The sequence below is a fragment of the Haplochromis burtoni genome, unplaced genomic scaffold, assembly GCF_018398535.1.
Source record: "Haplochromis burtoni strain Fernald_Lab_line unplaced genomic scaffold, NCSU_Asbu1 Contig_603, whole genome shotgun sequence".
NCBI classification, from domain to species: domain Eukaryota; kingdom Metazoa; phylum Chordata; class Actinopteri; order Cichliformes; family Cichlidae; genus Haplochromis; species Haplochromis burtoni.
This window is the reverse complement of record NW_024582964.1, coordinates 251,152-271,809: the sequence shown is the minus strand read 5'-3', so window position 1 is coordinate 271,809 and position 20,658 is coordinate 251,152. Positions and strand designations below refer to the sequence as shown.

The following is a 20,658-nucleotide window of genomic DNA, read 5'->3' as shown; positions in this document are numbered from 1 at the left end:
TTGGAAGATGTTGTCTACATCCACAGATCCATCTCTCCAATCAACACAATCAGTTGGGTGTGATTTTCAGGTTGTTGTGCAGTTCACTGTGGAGATGATTTCACATTAAAAAACTGTAGAACTAGCACCGCCTACTCTGCCTTTAAGCTGATTGGCTGTCTCTGGCAAACAGAAGGCTTAAACAGCAGGTGGGCGGGGCTTCTGTGCTAAAGATGACCATATTGAGTGTATCCGCTATCTAAGATATCACTTAGACTCAAGAGAAAACACAAATGTCAGCAGTGCTTAGTCTGTTGCAGTCTGACCTGGGCCTACTTAAGACACTGCTTGGAGTTATAGTAAATTCACCGTGCCAAATTTCTTAAGTGTTCCTGAGGTATCACTCAAACTTATCACTTTATTATTTATTACCTCATCCGCTCTGTCCAACTCTGCTTGGATAAGCAGCTGCTTGTTGTTTTTGTAACACTGCCAAAAGGGAAGTTGGTGAATAAACTATGCAAAGTCAACACTCATAACACGTTATCTTTTTTCAACTGCTGTAAATGCAGATACCAATAGATTGGCAAATAGTTAATGTCAACCAGTCAACATCGGGCAGAAATATGCACTTTATGTAGCTTTTCAAGAAGTATTATAAGACAATGTCAGACAAATGTACATTTTCTTATGTACTTTGTGTTGGCGTCTGCTAGAAAATGCAAAAAGGTTACACTCGTACTTGCATGTACATATTCCATATGCATATGTGAGCCAACCCACACACGTCCATATACTCATTTAGAGAACCACCTAATTCATTCTCAAAGTCAACAGAGGTAAAACAAAACCACTGAGGTAGAACATGAAACCAGGCTAAATAATTTTCCATCATGGCCACCACAGGGTACGCCTTGCCTCTAAACACATTTGCAAACTGTCCAGTTGCATCTTTAAATAAATCCTCTATTTAGGACAAACATTTTTGTTATGTAAAACAAGAGAACTTCATAGATAAGCTGAAACTCTTATAACAGGATGAGATATACAAAACTGTCAGATGTACTTTTGGTCATTTTAAGGTGGACAGCTCTTAGTGTACTCCACAGTAAGTTAGAAGTTCAATAAAAACCTATGCTAAAATGGTGATTTACAGCAGGTTCAGATATGCTGACACTAAACATAGTGCAGTTTAAGCTTAATTACTGCTCACAGAAATGATGACCTTTTGATGGTGCTAGATAAAACATTAAGACACCATCACGGTTATCCAAGTTTTTTTGTCCCTAAAGTCAAGCTGGTGATTTAAGCAATTTAAAGGGACGTATTCTGTTCATTCTAACACTGATTCTATTACAGTAGCTTTGAATGATTCATAGTTAAAAAAATAAAATCCTTATTTATCTTACACTGGCCCTTTTTGTAGCCCCAAAATACAGCTGGGGCTGTGAGCACTTCTACATACAGGGCTGTGCAAAAGTCTTGAGCTATATTTAATTTCTTTATATTTTGCAGAAAAATCAAAAGTTGGTGCCCCTATTTATTAAAATATGTGAAAACATATATGGAAGTACAATATATAAGGCAAAAAGACTGTTTGTACAACCACCTTTATTCTTCAGCATAGTCTAATCTGACATTGCTTTAAGTAGTCTTCAGGAATAGTTATCCAGGCTTCTTGAAGGACATCCCAAGCTCTTCTTTGGATGTTGGCTGCTTATCTTCTGTTCTCTATCAAGATAATCCCACATTGCTTCAATGTTGAGTCACAGACTCTGGGGAGACCAATCTGCGACTGATAGTGTTCCACTCTGTGCTTGTGTGCTTCTTTGTCAGGTCTTTGTCTGACTTTTTCCTGTTTCTTAAGGACGCAACTTTCAGATACTGTTGATCTGCTGAATAGAGTATTTAAGCCTGCCATTTCTTCTTTTGTCCTCCACTTGTCCAGTTTCCTCACATTTTTCAAGGATACACTGCACACCATGCTAAGATATGTGGGGATCATCTTTTTTGTATCTTTGTATCTTTTCATATATTCAACCAAAGAAATGGGAAGGAGTTATGTGTTTTTGTGACAGGCTGTCACCAGAAAAGTTCCTAAAAAAACAATTGAAAATGGTTCTTTTGCTGATTTATCCCTTGAGATAGATGCTTTTTCTATTTTTTAGCTTGCTTAACAAGTGGAGGAAAAAAAATTGGTAGCCATATCTACATATGTGTCTAGATTTAAAATTCATGCAAGTTGTTCCTTTTACATATCGCCTGTTTAGTAATCAGGCCACACTTTCCAATTTCACCTGCGAGGTACTTTTGCTGACTTTTTGAAGAGGAAGCAAATGTCCCGTGGGCTATGCCACTTTTGCACAGCAGTGACTTGCGGTTGTGGACTGTGCCATTGCACGTAAGATGGGGGGTGACACAGCGGTTTCATCAGTCCTGTCAGTTTTTCTGTAGCTGCACTTCAACTTCCTCATTGGCTCGTCAGTGCTGTTTCCTCTTTCGCAAACTGATATGATTCTTGTTCAGCAGACAACTTCTTATAGGTCTGCTCTTTTAATCTCCAGAAGAACACAAACAACACAAACCTTTGCTTTACAAAGTAATAGGTGTGCGCTCTGTCGCTGGGTTTGAATAGTCTTCGTTTTTCAAAGGCCGCATGAACATTGAGCCTTACGTGAAGCTTGTGCAAGACTGGTGAGTACAGAGACATCGCAGCAGAATTTAAGCCATTTACTGACACATGAAAGCTCTTTAAGTCTAACAACACGGTGATCTCTTACATGTCCCCAGCTTCAATGCGCCCCTACCTGTTTTCTGTGTGAAGGAGAAAGAAGCAGCAGACTGAAAACTTGGACAGTCATGGATGTCTAAGTGCAGTAGCTGTTTGTGTGTCTGTGTGTGTGTCGAGTGAGTGCGTGATGTCGGGAGACACCAGCACCCTTTCCTGGAGGAGCATGTCTCTGACCAGCCAGTCAGATTCCTCGGACCTGTCTCCAACAGCGGGTGTCCACAGGGATGTCCTCTCCCAGGTGAAGATCATCAAAGTGTGTTTCCTCAGCAACAGCCCCAACCTGGGCAAGAACTTCAAACTCATCCGCTGTGAGGAGGGATGGACTGTCAAGGTAGACCTTTTTTTACTCTTACTTCATACTCTACTCTAAAACTATAAAAGCTTTACTCTGCTGTGCTTATCAGATAGACTGAAATGCTTTAATAATGTTCTGCCGCCCTGCTTTCAGCTACTCTTCTCTAAGTTTTCCTGACTTTATTGCACTCAGATGTATTCTTCATACCTTCTTCTAAGACAACAAGGAAGTCTGTTTTGGATTTCTGAGAACAGGATGCACACACTGATAAACAAGCCTTGCGCTGGCATTTAGCCTTCGCTTGAGTTCTCTAAACCTACATCAGAACGGAATTTATTCGCATGACACAGCACGCGTTGTAAAGTTGATATCAAGCTTATACTGGAAAGCTAAAATTCAATATGCTTCTCTGTAATTATTTCAATCCCAGAATCTGATCAGCACGGTGCTGTCCAGCGGCTGCGTTGGTCCAGAGATAAAATACACCCAATGCTACGGCCTCCTTCTCAAACACCTCAAATCCTCAGAGATACACTGGCTGCACCCTGATCTCACTGTGGCTGATCTCACCCACCGCTACGAGCAACAGCACCTAGAAGCTGAGTGGAGGTTGGTAACCCTGTCACATCGCTGAATATTTTGTTTTGACTGGTTTTGACTGGGCGGTACACTCAAAAACACAAAAAAAGGATTCTTCGGCAAACATGAAGCGATATTTTTGAGTAAAATGCAGCTGAAATGTATAAAATCAAAACTTTATTTATTCATATGATTAATCATTAAAGAAATGTGCTTGGTATGTACAATCTTAAAATACAGTAAAGATAGGGGTTTTTTTAGCCTTTTTTGGATAGGGACAGCTTAGAGAGACAGGAAAGTGGGGAGAGAGAGAGGGGAAGACGAGTGGCAAAAGTCCACAGGTCAGACTTGAAGGCAGGCCTCTCCAGCCATACAGCATTTGGTCGCCTGTGCACCCACTGAGCTAAGCATCCCACACTGAAAATATTTAAATAAAGTGTACTCTATCTATCTAAATCTAACAAAAGTATCGATACTAAGCCAGGAATCTGATATCTCACAAATAACCAGCTGACATTATTGCTATTTGTGATATCTCAAAAATAATATAAAGTTTATGACCGTGAACTGTGATCTTTATTTGTTCAGATATGACTTGAGGATCAGATACATCCCATCAGACTTTATGGAAAAATTCCAAGATGACAGAACCACCATGCTCTACTTTTACCAGCAGGTCAGTAAAATTGTCAGTGTTTTTGCACCTTCGTCTTAGCGGTTTAATTTAGGTTTACACGTTTACCCTCAGGTACGAAGTGATTATATGCAGCAGTATGCCTCAAAAGTAAGCGATGGAATGGCTCTACAGCTTGGCTGTCTGGAAATCAGGTAACATCTCATGGACAAAAGAAAAACTGGGCAATAATTGTGCATACTTTCATGGAAAACTGATGGATGGTACTCTTACTACTTACAGGAGGTTCTGCAAAGACATGAATCCAAACGGATTGGAGAAAAAGTCAAACTTTGAATTTCTGGAGTAAGTTTAGCATGCATAACCTTCGTACTTCTCATGCTACTGCCTGTTTACCTTTTACCTCAGGCCTTTCATGCCTTTGTGGTACATGCGTGTGTACCACTTTATTGTTTTTGTAAGTTGTTTTTTTTTTTTTAAATAGGCCTGCGCCACCTATTTAACCAGCATTTCTCAGAAATAGAAGGGCTTTCTATTTCTGAGAATTGATATGTGGATATGTGGTGAAAGGTGGATGAAAAGGAAGAGTAAAAATGACCAGATGCAGTCTCCGGTTAACACAAAAAGCTACATAAAGTGCATATTTCTAAAAGTGAAAGTTTCACATTACATATTGTTCTAAACTAGAGAGATGCGGGGTTGCATCAAGTTTTTGTTTCATTATAGCTGTCTGACTTCCCTTTATTCCTCCATTAGGAAGGAGATAGGACTCGACCTCTTCTTCCCCAAAGAGCTCATTGACAGCATGAAGGTATGGAGCCAGAACATTTCGATACAATTTCTGCCTAAAGTTACAGGATGAAATAAAATGTGCCTGATTGTCTCCGTCTGCATCTGTGTATCAGCCCAAGCAGCTGCGTCGCATGATCCAGCAGACATTTCAGGGCTACTCGGCGCTGAATCAGGACCAGTGCATGGCGAAGTTCTTCACCACTCTGTCTCAGTGCTGGTGCTTCACGCAGGAAAGCTTCGCCTGCCAACTAGTGGTGAGTATTTGATGGGTGCACTGGTTGTCACGTATACTGGCACTGAATAAAACAAGTGGTGACTGAATTCTAACAGTAAAAACTTGTTTTGTTTGAAGATAAAACGCAGTGCAGTGCTTTATATATTTATGTTTTTCATTTCTTTGTGTTCACAAAAATGGGATCTCTTCTCTTCTCAGAGAGGTTTCAAAATTATTAATGTGTGTGCTTTGTGTCTCTGTAGCAAGGCTGGAGCTTAACAATAGACTTAGTTATTGACCCTGATGGGATTAGTCAGCACACTGAGAACTCAACGGTGAGTTTGAACTTTCTCTTACTTCTATTAATTTTTGTTTGATCTCTTAAAACAAATCTGTCATGGTGTGTGTGTGTGTGTGTGTGTCTATTTATATATAAATATATTGTCTAAATCTTTTAAATCTTTTCAGCCCATCTGTTTGGCCAAGTTCTCTCAGGTCCGCAGCATCTCCTGTACTGCAGAGAGTGATGGGCGAGCTCTGCTCAAAGCGCACATTGAGGGAGCCAAACAGGTAGCACTGAACTTCCTGATTTGTTTAACTGCTGTGTTTTGTTTCATTTCTACCTTTTTCATCAGTTCCCTGGAGACGTCAAATCGTCAAAGACTTCCAGGGAAGTAATGAAAAAGAACTGATGAAATTTTGAACTACAGTAGGTATCATTGTCCCCATCACCGGGGGAGAGTGATAGGGTTTATGATCTGGATTTTTTTTTTTTTTTTAATCACGCTGCTTTTACAAACAGTAGTTGTGTTGTAGAAGTCGCACTGACTATATCTTAATGCACCCAGTGTTTTTTAGTTCTTAGTGCAGATTAAATATCATGTATCTTCCACCCTCCAGCCGCTGTCAGTGAACACCTCCTCCCTGGCAGTAGCAGAAAACCTGGCTGACCTGATTGATGGCTACTGCCGACTGGAAGGCGCTGAACGTTCACTTATTGTCAGCCCCAACAAAGGTAAAAGTAATGTCCATCCATGCAAAAAGTAAGGGTCTTGAGATTAAAAAATGTCTTTTACAAGCGTGTCCTGGCCAGAAAAACAGCTGTATAATGGAGTTGCATAAGCTGGTATCACATGCATACTGGAGATTTTACGAGATATTCATTCTGCAGCTCATTCCAGGGGGAAGGAATGCCTTTCCACCCATCTTCTTAACCACTTATCTAGCTAAGAGTTGTGGGAGGGCTCAAGTACGTCCAAGCTATCATAGATTGACAGGTCGGGTATAGTTTGGACAGAGTGCCAGTCTATTGCACTCTTTTTTTCTTTTTTTTTTACATGATAACATGTGACATTTCCATGTAACCCACTCATCCTGCTTAATCCTGGCACTTACTTTTGGCCTCTTGGCTCTCACTTTCCATGAATTTGATATTACATTTGACATTAAAAAATAAAATTAAGCCATGTTTTTCCCACTTATTGCAGTAAGGTTTAGTATAACAGAGCATGAGACTGTGGAAAGAACCTTTAATTGCCGATTCCTGCCACCTATGCCTTAACCAGATATCTGACTCTTACAGGGAGAGATACGCGAATGAAACTTCCTGACATCCCAAAATGGTGAGCGTGATGAGTCAATTTGGAAAGTTGTGGGGTTTTTTTTAAATGTTATTAAAGGTGACACATTGTTTTCCCTCGGTGGGGATAATTTAGTAGAAGCATAACGTATGTGGGTGTAGTTTATTTTAAGATCTTCCTCCTCTGTGTTCATTTTTTCATATGTCTACCGCTCACAGCTGATATGTCACAGATGTTTGCTGAAACGTTTGCTTGTATACAAAATGTTACAGAAAGAAAGAAACATTTTTCTCTCTTCTTCTTCCAGTGCTGGTTCCAGTGCTCGCAGTAAAGGTTTCAGTAAGTACTAATCCAGCCTCTAGAATTTTACTTTTAACTTTAAAAGCAATGTATGTATACTAATAATGTGTTTTTCTTTTATTCGTTTAACTTTAGATTCTGATATTTATGCTGAAATCCCTGAAGACGGAGCTGACATTAGTGGTGAGTAGCATTTTACTTTAAATCAAAATTGATCCTGAAGCTCACGCAGATTGTATCGCTACCAATGAGCCAAAACCATCTGTCAGTTAAGGTGTTTGTGTTATTGCGATGGCCAGTTGTGGGGATTTTGTTATATAATCCCCTGCTGCTCTCTTCCTTATTGAGAAAGAATGAAAATGTTAAAACATTGTTGCAAAACAGCAAACTAAGAAAAGCTGGAGTATTCAAAGTGAGTAAGTGGAAAGTTAAAAATGTACATGTAAAAACTTCCCCGGGTTTAACCAAAATTATACGGTACTGTGCAAAAGTCTTGAGCCGCCCTCATTTCTGTATATTTCCCTTCCAAAAAGACTGAATCTAGTTTTGTTTTTTGGGTTGTTGTTTTTATTTTAACGTAACCTTGAGCTTCCTGAAAGTCTTTTAATGTTTTTCCTTGGACATTGACTGCTCTATACCAGTTCTATAACTTGGTTTGGGGTTTTTGTTTGCTTCTTTGTTGTTAAGGTACTTCACATTTATGAATCATTCAAACATAAAAAGCCACCTAACTCAAGGGATGAGCCAGTGTTCTGTTTTCACATAATAACTTGGCAAAGAACCAATTTCTTTAGTTGAATCTATAAAAAACTTATTTAGATAACACAGTTTGGCAGACATACAAATAATATTTATGCACCAGTGAGGTGATCCCCAAAGAGCTGTAAGCTGAAAGCTTGGGATTTCTCAACATTGTGTGCAGCGTGTCCTTAAAAAATCTGAAGAAACTGGACAAATGGAGGATAAAAAGAATAAATGGCAGGTGTGGGAGATGCATCTGGCTATTGATGGGTTGATCGAAGTGTTCGCTGGAGCCTCATCAGAAATGGTCTTGGTTCAATGGCCAGCTGGTGTCAACAAGTACCATCAAATTTTGATCCACTATGAAATACTATCTGAAAAGCAACTGGTCGACAACTGCTTCATTTTTCAGCATGTCAGTGATCTCAAACACACTGCCAATGCAGTTAAAGAACACCGGGGTAGAAACCCAACATTATCAGTCACAGGTTGGCCTCCCCAGACCTCGAACCTCAACATTATTGAAGCAGTGTGGGATCATGTTGACAGAGAACAGAACAAAAGGCAGAAACATCCAAAGAAAAGCTTTGAATGTCCTTCAAGAACTCTGGAGAACTATTGCTGAAGACTACTTAAAGACATGATAAGAAAGCTGCCTTTAGACTATGATGAAGAATAAAGGTGGTCATACCAAATATTGAATTGGAATTGTACAAACTCTGTTTTTGACTTATAGTATTTTTATATAGGTGCGCAGATGTTTCAATAAATAGCTGCACCTATTTTCCTGGTGATATATTTTTGGCAAGACTTTTACATAGTACTGTATATTTATTTTGGTTTACACCTACGCAGGGAGTTTATTAGATGACAGCTGCAGTGAGGAGTTTACACCTTCTGGGTACTTGTAGTGGCGTGTATGCGGTACCTTTGGTGCAGGCTCTCTGTGGCTGGTGTCAAATACTTTCGAGTTGTAACATGGTCTGTTTCACCTCTTATCCATGTCCAGTTCCACCTCCATACTTTGGATGTCACTATTAAACACAGATATCAGGGCTTTATATATTTATAGAAGTACATTGATTGATAAATATTTTAGGGCATTTAGATCTTATTTACTTGTTTTCTTGGTGCACTACTAAAAACAAAGGTAGCTTTTCCTTTTTTTTTTCTTTTATACTTGCTTGCTATGTTCCTTTAAATATCCAGGAGATGTGGGTAAGTAACAAAAAGTGCCTGGGTTGGAGAAAATTTTGCAATTAAATTAAGGTTATTATTATTAATATTTACATCAAATTATATGCATGAGCTGTTATCACAGCTCACATTGTAGTTTCACTTTATATGACTCAGAAAATGAACATACTGCTGCAAAGTGTGACACAGAGGATGTAAACGTGTCCCAGTAACATGTAAAGGAAGGAAATACAAATAGTGGCAAACCACACATCCTGTTGTGTGTAGGCTTTTCTTTTTGTTTTTTTGTTTTGTTGTCTTGTCTTGTTTGAAATGAACAGCTTTACATTTACAGCATATCACCTACCTTTTAAAAGAGGGAAACGTGGAGTTTTCTCAACCTGTGCCTTTGTTTCTGTGTGCAGAAAGGCACAAGATCTCCAAGGAGGATTTCGTTGTGGGACGGATCCTGGGCGAGGGATTCTTTGGAGAGGTTCACGATGGAGTTTATAAAAGCCCAGTGAGTCCATCTGTTGTGTTGACTAACTAGCCTCATGCTAAGGCTCAGACATGCTTGATAAGAACATCCCACAAATATCCATCAAACCCAAAGCTGAAAATATGAAAAAGGTTTGCAAATGTAAACCACTGTGCGTGTGTGTTTGTCTGCAGACAGGGGAGAGGATCCGAGTGGCCATCAAAACATGTAAGGACTGTTCGGCTGATGTAAAGGAAAAGTTTCTCAGTGAAGCCGGTGAGTGCATTGCAGCTGCAGTGATTGTTTCCTTTTCTTTTGCACTACACATGTCAGCCAGCATGTGCAGGGGTTTGTGACGCAACTGCAGCACGCAGGAATTTATAACAAAAAAAGCACTTTAGGGCCAAGTTGGGTCTTATGTGGGTGGGTTCTTATACACTTGAAAATGAAAGTGTTGGCTAATTTTTGCTTAAAGAAGTAATGAGTAAAGTGTGACAAGCCAAGAGTGAAATGTGCTAGTTTAGATCATTTGAAGGTTTTTGCACCAGTAACGAGGCTGATGTAGTGAACTTCCTGTTGGCTGCTTGTGGTTTCATGTAATAACTCCAACGGCTAGATGTGGGAGTCTGGAAGCCGCAGGTTTTATCATCCATTGCAAAAACATCAAAGCTTGAGACGTAACAAGCTTTGATGTTTTCTGTTCTGAGATAGACAAAACATTCCTGAGGTCCGGATCTTTGCTGATGGTTAAACTGTTTAAATCAAGCGTTACATTTTGAAATTTCATGGTCACAGGACGAAATAGCCGACATTTTTGTTACGCTTTTCCCCCAGAAATGCCCTGCTTCTTCTTCCATGATCATCAGCAACACTCTTCTTATTTTCTTTGTTTAATCCAGCATTCACATTTGCATTTCTATGTAGCACTCGTTTTGGTCTCAACCTTGTCCTGTTGCACTCATCACGCTTCACTAGCTGCAAATTCACCAGCTAGCCGCACGTTTCTTTGCTGGGCATGCAGTGGGTGTTAAAACAAAATGAGCAACAGAAACTCCTCTGGAATCAGGTTTTTAGAGTTAATCAAACATGCACTTTTGGGTGAAAACTGTATGACAGTAAAATATATAATAACATTCGATTAAAGAGCTGTGGGGTCTTTTAGGGGATGCCACATGATGGCTCTCCTCTGTAAAGTAAAGTTGAACATGTTTTATTTTTAAGCCTATCAAACATGAGCAATTGCCCGTGCTCATCTGATAGGAGGGGCTAAGAAAAGAGAGGGGAGAACTATCGATTTTGCTTCTGAAGAAAATAATTATAATCTTCCTCATAAAGTATGAACAAGACTTGCACGAAAAGCAGAAGTCAAATGTATTTTTAGATAAAGAGCTTAGGTTAGGCACAGTGGTGTGATGGTTAGCACCATTGCCTCATAGTGGGGAGGTACTGGGTTTGAATCCACCACCTGCCTGGGGCCTTTCTGTGAGGAGATCGCATGCTCCCAGTGTTCTCTCTGAAGCCATGCAGTCAGTAGGTTTAGGTTAATCTGTGTAGTTGTCTGTCTGCCTAGGCTGGAGTAATGCTAAAAAAATTGTAAGCAGGACTTTGGGGCTAGTATGGCTTTTGTTATCTGTAAACAAAAAGCCATAATATAACCAAGAACCATTGCTGCATGTAATCTCTGTCTGTCTCTACATTAATAAAGTCTGAATTCTCTCTGTTAAAGACTTGATGAAAAATCTGGATCACCCCCACATCGTGCGTCTGATTGGAGTCATTGAGGCCGATCCTGTCTGGATTGTCATGGAGCTCTATGAACACGGAGAGGTATGTTTTTGTGTTTTTATTCTAATGGTAAACCTAAAGTATCACAACCTAAACCGTGACTTGCAACTGTGCCTTGTTTCGCTCACAGTTGGGGAACTACCTCATAGAGAACCAGTACAGCCTGAGCACAGCGACGCTTGTCCTCTACTGTCTACAGATATGCAAAGCTTTGGCTTACCTAGAAGGTCTCAACATGGTGCACAGGTAGCACATTTTCCACAAGTAGTGTGCTTTCATTACCTGCAGTGTATTTTAAGAAAGAAGCTCAACAGGACTGAATAAAAACATTTTTATTTTGCAGAAACTTTAAAGCCTCTCTGCATGTTGTGCAGATATTAAGTGAAAATGGTTTGCATGCTGATTTCTTTTGGTGTGATGTTTCTTTATTCTTCGCGTCATCTTGTGGTTTCTATTTTCTCTGTCTGTCTGTCTGCGGGCCATAGAGACATAGCGGTGAGAAACATCTTGGTGGCGTCTCCAGAATGCGTCAAACTTGGTGACTTCGGCCTCTCTCGCTACGTAGACGACCAAGAGTATTATAAAGGTGCACACATCGACAAGTTTCGAATGTTTGTAGAAGTCAAAATAAATGTCATGTTTTTGCTTTGCCCATTTAACTGCACCCATTAACTTAGTGAATCTCAATTTCTCCTCTGTGTGCAGCTTCAGTAAGTCGTTTACCAATCAAATGGATGGCACCAGAATCCATCAACTTTAGACGTTTCACCACAGCCAGTGATGTCTGGATGTTCGGTGAGAAAAAACAACAACAAAAAAATTCATTCTCTCAGTTACACATGTAGGTCTTTACTCCGTCTGAACACAATACATGCTTTTATTAAACCAGGAACAGAAACAAGTAGTGCTTAAAGTTAGTTTCACCGCGGTACAGCTTGAGGTTTTCACTCAGTTGATTTGTAATTCCTCAGGCTGTAGACTGATGTGAACCATGTTATTTAGTCCTTCCATCTCTCATAGCACACAGTTTTTGGGCTGATGTTAATGCTTGAGGAGTCCACTTCAATTTTTTTTTTTTAATTTAGAGCCAAATCACAACAACAGCCGTTTCACAGGAGCTGTTGTTTTGGCATCTTGAGGCATGTGAGGCTCTGCAGCTAGTGAGTCAGCCAAACGTTGGGAGTTTTTAAAGATAACCCACCTCAGCACTCAGCGACCCATCTGTGCAACATAATGTGGTCTGCCGCTTCATGCCTGAGTTACTGTGGTTCCCAAACGCTTTCTCTTTGCAGTAATACCTCTTACAGCTGGTCATGAAATATCGAGGGGGGAAGAAATTTCATGAACTGAGTTCATAAAGATGCAGATTGATTTCTGTAAAAGCAGACTGTGCCTGATTTTACACACCTATGTTGGGCTACAGCTATCGATTTTAGTGATCAAGTGTTCTACCGATTATTCCATTAATTAATCGAGTAATACCCAACAAATAGTTATGTCTTATTAACTACTAAAACCAAGTATTCAAAAGAGAAAGAGGCAGGTCTTTAAAAACAGCTCATAGGTTTCCAACCTAAAATAAGTCGTAAATTAAATGGGTTTAAGTCCTCTGAGAAGGCTTTCTTATGCTGGGCTTACACTGTGCGATTTTTGGCCCATTTTGAGCCGATTTTTGAGTCGTGCGACCGTTTTGGCGATCGGCCCGATTTTGGCCTTCATCGTGCATCGTGCATCGTGTAGTATACGTGGGGTAACGAGAAGCGATTAACACCTCACGACCAGCTCCCGATCATCAATCGCTTGGTCGGGAGGAGGGTGTCACCGCAGCTGCTCACACTGCGCACGCGCAAACACATAAACGTCGGTGAGCACAGCAGTGCAGCGTGTGATCTGGACACAAGCGATGGAGGCACTTGTAGAACTTTGGAAAGCTCATCCGAACCTTTTCGATGTGGCCTCACAAAATCATCACAACCACAACAACCGTGACAATAGTTGGATTTACACTGCTGCTCAATCACAGCTGCTTGATCAGTGTTTTTCGTTAGCAATTTAGCAAAGTTGATGGTGGTGGTGTGTCTGTGTGAGTGAAAGACAGAGAGGGTGAGTGAGCAACAGAATTTCTGTTATAACCTTCATTTTTATGGACGCACAGTGTGAGCACTCAGGTCGCATCAGAGCATCGGGCCGTATAGTGTGAGACCCTGCAGACCCAGTTTGAGCAGGAGAGGAATCGCGCGACTGAAAAAATCGCACAGTGTATGCCCAGCTTAAGTATGTGTGTCTGTGTGCGTGTGTGTGCATATGAGCAAGTGTGAAAATGTGATTGAGTATGTTTGTCTGTAAGCCTTTGAAAGAGCATGTGGCAGCTACAATGAAGAAAAGTGAGCATATCAACTTCCTCAGAAGTGAGCACTTTGATGTAACGCTTCCTGCTGCCGAAAACAGGCGTGCTGGTGTTTGCAGCTGTCAGTAATTATTGTTAATAATATTTAAGTGACCCACCTAAAAAACCCAAGTCAGAGGCTCAGACTTTCCTGGAACATGTACACATTTTTGAAAAATATTTTTTTAAAATATTAAAATATTATCAATACAATACAATACTACGGAGCCCCGCAGGGGACATGGGAGAAAAAAAAATTAAGACGGACTTTTGCGAGATCTCGCAAAACTATCTTGGGATCTCGCAAAAGTTTTGCGAGATCTTGCAAAACAAACTCGGGATCTCACAAAAGTTTTGCGAGATCTTGCAAAACAAACTCGGGATCTCGCAAAACTTTTGCGAGATCTCGCAAAACTTTTAGCCACATTCTTCGGACGCTGGCTCGAAGCCGACCGGGAGGTCGAGGCACGATGTGCCGGGAAAGCGGTGTTCCTCCCGGCTGTAGTAGATCTCGACCTCCTGTTAGCTCGAAGCTAACGGGAAGAATGTGGCTAAAAGTTTTGCGAGATCTCGCAAAGCTTTTGCGAGATCCCGAGTTTGTTTTGCAAGATCTCGCAAAAGTCCGTCTTAATTTTTTTTTCTCCCATGTCCCCTGCGGGGCTCCGTACAATACAAAATGTATTTATGTTTTATATTAATCATTTGTAAATCAGTGAAACAAGTGAACCAGCCATCATCATTTTACATTGTGGGCTACAAAAAGCCCATAAGTGGGCCATACCAGACCACTGAAACTACATTATGAATCGTAAAATCACCAAAAAAAGAAAATGCTCCTTGTTAAAAAAAAACTGTAATTCCTGTAGTAGATGGTGTCAAAATAGGAATGTGTTTTTCATCGTTTATCTACCAATTAATTAAATAGATGTAGATTGAGGTGCTTTATATGGGACATAAACACCGTACAATAATACAAATCAATCAATAAGAAGAAAAGCTGTAAAACTTAAAGGTAAAAATCTATGCAGTTCTTCACATTTTCCAAAGCTGTCCAATGTCCCACATTCTGGCCCCGGACCGTATGTTTTACACCCTTGCTGTAAACTAATGTTACTAAAGCCTAGAATTGAATATAATTTAGTATGCATGCTGCATATTATGGGGCGCCGATTTTAAAGTAAAACATGCTGAAATTAACGGCAACATTTTTTCACATTTAGCTCAAAACCTTACAAAAACATGTTTTTTTTGAGTAATTTTTTACAACATTTAGTAAAATGTTTGTAACTTTTCAAATGTTAAATATTAAATCTAAATGTTACATGTTAAATCTAAATATTATATTTAAATCTAAATCTAAATGGTAAATCTAAATGTTAAATATTAAATCTAAATATTATATTTCAATCTAAATGTTAAATTTGCATGTTAGCCTAAACATTTAGATTTAACGTTTAACATTTAGATTTAACATTTAAAATTGTGTTTTAACTACGAAAAGTTACAAATATTTTACTAAATGTTCTAAAAAAGGACTCGTTTTGAGCTAAATGTGGAAAAATGTTGCCGTTAATTTCAGCATGTTTCACTTTACAAACGGCGCCCCATAGCATGTTACTAGTAACAAGCGCTGCAGTTTTGGACATTTCCTGAGCTTGCCAGTAACAGCTACAGCTCCGGTAACAGTGTGCGTAGACAGACTCCTCTTTATTCTATTACAGCGTCATCTTCACTGCTGCTGTTGTTTCTCATGAGTCTTTTTGTTGAGATAAGTAGGGGCTGCTTGAGCTTAATGGTGTAAGACATTTTATTCACACGCGTGCTCCTAAATACATTTGTACTGGTTTTAGTCACAAATGTAGGTGAAAGGCTCACAACTGTGCAGTGGTCAGTGGCAGCTGAGTGCTGCATAGTCGTGGTTTAACAAAGCATCGCAGTAAAGAATTTACATTGGGGATTTTTTTAGTAATCAAGTCTCTCAGTGAATAATTGCAGCCCCACACCTATGGGACTGAAGACATGCTCAGTATAAGTTCAGTTCTCAGTTCATGTGATGCAGAGATGTCAAACATACGCGGGCACCAGATTTGGTTGGGCAAAGACTCCAATCTGGGCCAATGGACAGCTTGAAAAATGTGACAGAATGCATAAATTTTCACATGCATTTTCATAAATTTTACAGCTTTTCCGATTAATAAAGACCCCTCCCTGCCACTGAAATTTATACTGCACCAAAGTAATTAAGTAGCCGATAAATGATGACAATAACGCTCCTGTTTTTAAAATATCTACTATAGAAATTAAATTGTTTTTCCCATTTTTTACAGTCAGGTCACAGGAAAAAGCATGATATAAAATTATTAAAGTGTCTAAACATCATGAGTGTGTCTCTCTAAAATCTGATGTTCAAGCTTAAATCAAGTTTCATGTCTGAAATAATAGTTTAGTTGGGAATCATCTTAGAGACAAATCTGCTGATGTATTTATAAACCGCATTTGCGTGATGAAAGTGTAAGTGCCAGTCTCAGTGTGAATAGATAAACATAGATTATTTTTAATATAGCTAATCGTGTGTGTGTGTGTGTGTGTGTGTGTGTGTGTGTGTGTGTGTGTGTGTGTGTGTGCCCACGTGTTTGTGTGTGGGAGATCTTCTCAATGGCCCAGCAGCCGTTCTTCTGGTTGGAGAACGGGCAGGTGATCACCCAGCTGGAAGTGGGCGTTCGACTCCACAAACCGCAGCTCTGCCCGCCCATCATCTACTCGCTGCTTACCCGCTGCTGGGCCTATGAGCCCAGTGGCCGTCCCAGCTTTGGCCAGCTTGCCTGCTCCCTCAGGTGCACACTCACCTAACTGAACACATGACCCCCAGTACCTGCAGAAGAACTGATCCCACTATTCAAAGTTATATAAACTGATGATGCCTGTGTTTAATAGTGACGTCCACAGAATGGAGGTGGAGCTGGAGAAAGATGAGAGGCGAAACAAACCACGGTCCAACTCGATAGCATTTGATCCCAACCACACGGAGCCTCCACCAAAGGTACCACACATGCACCAATATGAGAATCTCTGCAGCTGTCTTTAAATAAACTTCCACCTAGGTGTAAACCAGCATAGACAGATTAGGCTGAATTACTGCACACAGAAATGATGACATTTCGATTATGTCAGATGAAATCTTAAGACATCAACAGAGTTATTATAAAGTTTCTGGTTCCTTACAGTCAAGTTAGTTGATTAAATGACTTAAAAAGGACTTTTTCTGCTTATTTTATCTCAGTGTTTTTCACTCTTTGTCTGTTATAGTAGTTTGACTTAGTCATAGTTCAAAAAATCTATGGAATGGAAACAAATAATGTGCTTTTTGAAAAACCGTTAGACAAAAATTGCCTGAACATACAATTTAAAATTGCTTCTTTGCTAAGTTGTCTGTTATGTGTTTACACATTACACTGGTGCCTTTTTTATGCTTAAATTATTTATAGGTCATTGTTAAGTGGCTTAGTGAAAAAGCAGCCAAAGACCTTCAGAAAGCCCGTGGCACAGATAAAGATCAAGAACTCAAAGAAATGAGGGGTGGCTCAAGACTTGCACAGCACTGCACACACATATATTTTTGTTGCGTTACAACGCATCTTGAAAGTGAAATACACCAGAGTTTCTGCTTATTAAATGTGTCAAACTTTTCACTTTGGTCTCATAAATGAAGCTGCATCTGCAGATGCTACATGCTAGTTCCTCCATATTCAGGTTCCTAGAAAGCTGGAGATAGTGTGGAAGTAAATGGGGAAAATCCAGTCTTTCTTTAACTCACACAGATCACTTTCTTTTTCACAAGCAATTTTCAACCATTTATCTTTGGTTGCCTTTTTTATACGCTTATTGTGATTTTTAAAATGTCTTTTTTCATGTGTATGCAGTTTAAAGTTATGTGCAGAATGAATTATGTAAATGTTTTAACCTACATATTGTCCTCTTTCTTTCTCTTAGCCTTCCAGATCAGCAGGCAGCACCCTTCCCCAAGGCTCACACATACAGGTATCTAAACACACTTACACACACAGATATACAATAGTGTACACATACATGTATATTAGTGTCTAAATTCAGATTCAGCTGCGCGCGTCCCCTTACCCAGGAAACACATATTCAGTGAATGTTAATACAGTTTTGAAATTTTACCTTCACAAAACCGCTTCTTATCAGCAATTGCATTATTGATCTTTTCATATTGCTTAACAAAATGAGAGGGAAATCTCTTAGAGTCACGTTCGTCGGTGGAAGCGCTTCTGCTAAAGGGGTTAAAATTGGATGACTGGAGGATATAGTGGAGGAAACAGAACACGTGACAAAATCATTGAAGGGGAAAAACTGTTTTACATAAGCAACTGAGAAAAAGTTACAAAAAACACATGAGGTTTTAAATAGCTATCTGCGCTGTATATAACTATCTGCACCAGTATAATAAAATTAGTAACATGTCAAGGGCGTGTGTGTGTCTGTGTGTGTGTTTGTGCATGTGTAGGTACCTCCAAAGGATAGCATCCCAGCATGGGAGAAAGAGAGAGTGGAAGAAACTTTGGAAAGACAAAGAAGAGAAATGATGATGGACAAAAAGTGGCTGGAGCAGGAAGAGAAACATCTGGTGAGAGATCACACACACAAACACACACATAATGCAGCCAGGTTTGAACCACAGGAGTTTAGCAGTGTAACAAAATGAAGTGATACATGTCTGATATTATTTCATGGGACTATAATTGATTACACATAAAGCACTAAAGCTTATTTTTAAATGTGTTTTCCTGTAGGGTCCTGTTGTGGGACGAGATACACAGATCGAGGTACTTTCTTCTTCTTTTCCTCTTGTGCAAATCATGCTTTGATCAGCGCGAGGCAGAAACCCAGTTGAAAATACAGCTGCTCGGCCATGCAAACCCATGCCGTGAAGCTCCTGATGCACAGTTTTTGTGCTGATGTTAATACCAGAGGAGATTTGGAGCTCTGCAGTGTTTGAGTCATTACAGTACTAGCTATAGCTATGCAACCACCTCAGCAGTGAGTAAACCCACTGTGCAACTTTAAGTGATTTCCCACTTCCTGGCGGAGTTACCATGATTCCTAAATGCTTCAGATTTTCTGCAATACTGCCAACATTTGATCGTGAAATATCTAGGTGGGAAGAAATTTCATGAACTTACTTCCAAGGTGCGAGGAGAAGGACAGAGATCTGGCGACAGATCTTCCTTAATGCTTCAGCAACACATGAAGCATTAAGGAACAACTTTATTGGTTGACCAGCGTGTTTCAGCTTATGGCTTTCATCGTGGTCACAAGTCGAAACACGTTGGTCTTTTGTCCATATAGTGTAAAACTATAAATGTTAAGTTGATCTTCCATCTACAGTTCGAGCTGACAAAAATTCAGTGGTGACTTGTTTTCATCAACAGAGTTTAAACTTTTAAGATACAAACCTTGTTGTGCTTTAAATAACTCGTGTGGTTAGCTTAATGAGGAAGTTGATTTACTCAAAAATGTGGTAATGGTGTGGGGGTTGGGAGGGTGATTGGTTTAAACATATTAGTTTCCAAAGATTATTTAAACGCTGCTGGCTAACCGTACTCTGTTAAGTTGATAAAGAGTATCTGTGTCACTGTTTCTCTGTTATTTGCAGCTTCCTCACAACAGCTCAAAAAACGGTGAGTCCACTTTAAATTTTTAGGTGTCTTCAGCGTACATACACTTTTCTTAACTGCAGTGTAACGTACAAAATTAATTAATTAATTAACTAATTAGTAAGTTTCAAATTTACTCCAACATTTATAATCCTTTTTTTTTAAACTGTTAAGCATCAGCTGTTCATGGAATGTGCAAAATCCTGTGCTGTTGGCATTACTAGTCTGATACATGGCTTTGATTTATTAGATTCTCTTCTGTGTTTCAGGTCCTCCACAGAAACCTCCAATGCCAGCTGCACAGGTAAAAGTGCACAATAAATTTTTCATCAAAAATAGTTAAGAAAGGGTTGAAAAGGTTTAAATGTGGACATTTTAAAGCTTAAATGAAGCTACGTGTCAGTAAGAGCTTTCTTGTACTGCTGCAGCCTCGTCCCACAGCTGAGCTGGACCGATCAGGTGATCAGGTTTACACCAGCGTCATGGCGATGGTGAAACAGGTGGTCCAGCTGAAGAATGATGTCAACACACTGCCGTCTTCTGAGTATCCCAATGCTGTCAAGGTAGGTCTATGTTAGTATCTATGATACACTGAGGATCACCTTTTTTCAGAGCACACAGTACTGACAGCAGAGGGCGCCGTTGGTTTAGCTCAAGCAGACATAAAGCTTTCTATCAGGTGTAGGAGAGTTTATACAACTAAACATAAGTTCCAGCATTTAAAACATGGGACATTTGTGGTGTTATTAAAATTAACAACAGGTGCACTAGAGGGGCAACAATGAGACAACCAATGTTCCCTCTAAGCTGCGCGCGTGCGCAATTGCGCACTGCTGGCACGGTCTCTGCGCACAGAAAATCTGCGTTGTGCACAAAAAAATCTAACCTGACTTGAAATTAAAATTAAAACTTTAACATTCCTGTTTTGCAGGGTTAGTCAGTCAGTGACTGGCAGCTCCCGTATGGGAATAGAACGATGCCACCTTATCCCATAGTCCAGCCAATGATGCGATTCACATTCGTATATACGCAGCTAATCAACATCGTTGACAGGCTATGACAGTGTCCTTATGCGCCGACACCGGTGTTTTAGCTAGCAAAGCGGGCTGATGTGGAGTGAAGCCACGTTAATGACAACGTGTACAACCATTGGAGATGTGAGCAGGACAGACGGAACAATTGCACTGGAAAAAGTGCGGACTTTATACCAGTTTTTAAATTGTGTTGATCGGCCACGTAAAACCAGAGTTATG

General features: G+C 39.9%; 1 protein-coding gene across 2 annotated transcripts in view; it reads left to right on the top strand.

The window, feature by feature from the left end:
- Positions 1-2,406: 2,406 nt before the first annotated feature.
- LOC102307627 (protein-tyrosine kinase 2-beta) overlaps positions 2,407-20,658 on the top strand; it is a 37,082-nt gene continuing 18,830 nt past the window's right edge. Inside the window, exons 1-28 of one of the 2 annotated variants that reach the window (XM_042214716.1) lie at positions 2,407-2,673; positions 2,770-3,101; positions 3,496-3,674; positions 4,233-4,320; positions 4,393-4,472; positions 4,561-4,623; positions 5,035-5,089; positions 5,184-5,324; positions 5,548-5,619; positions 5,753-5,854; positions 6,185-6,299; positions 6,867-6,906; positions 7,172-7,203; positions 7,300-7,347; positions 9,507-9,601; positions 9,754-9,835; positions 11,286-11,386; positions 11,475-11,590; positions 11,830-11,930; positions 12,050-12,139; positions 16,360-16,564; positions 16,665-16,770; positions 17,721-17,768; positions 18,256-18,375; positions 18,542-18,574; positions 19,405-19,429; positions 19,675-19,709; positions 19,834-19,968. In XM_042214716.1, coding sequence (XP_042070650.1) covers positions 2,898-3,101; positions 3,496-3,674; positions 4,233-4,320; positions 4,393-4,472; positions 4,561-4,623; positions 5,035-5,089; positions 5,184-5,324; positions 5,548-5,619; positions 5,753-5,854; positions 6,185-6,299; positions 6,867-6,906; positions 7,172-7,203; positions 7,300-7,347; positions 9,507-9,601; positions 9,754-9,835; positions 11,286-11,386; positions 11,475-11,590; positions 11,830-11,930; positions 12,050-12,139; positions 16,360-16,564; positions 16,665-16,770; positions 17,721-17,768; positions 18,256-18,375; positions 18,542-18,574; positions 19,405-19,429; positions 19,675-19,709; positions 19,834-19,968 — 2,511 coding nt within the window. In that variant the 5' untranslated portion in view covers positions 2,407-2,673; positions 2,770-2,897. The remainder of the gene's footprint in view (positions 2,674-2,769; positions 3,102-3,495; positions 3,675-4,232; positions 4,321-4,392; positions 4,473-4,560; positions 4,624-5,034; positions 5,090-5,183; positions 5,325-5,547; positions 5,620-5,752; positions 5,855-6,184; positions 6,300-6,866; positions 6,907-7,171; positions 7,204-7,299; positions 7,348-9,506; positions 9,602-9,753; positions 9,836-11,285; positions 11,387-11,474; positions 11,591-11,829; positions 11,931-12,049; positions 12,140-16,359; positions 16,565-16,664; positions 16,771-17,720; positions 17,769-18,255; positions 18,376-18,541; positions 18,575-19,404; positions 19,430-19,674; positions 19,710-19,833; positions 19,969-20,658) is intronic. The other variant, XM_005948706.3, reaches the window with a different exon arrangement.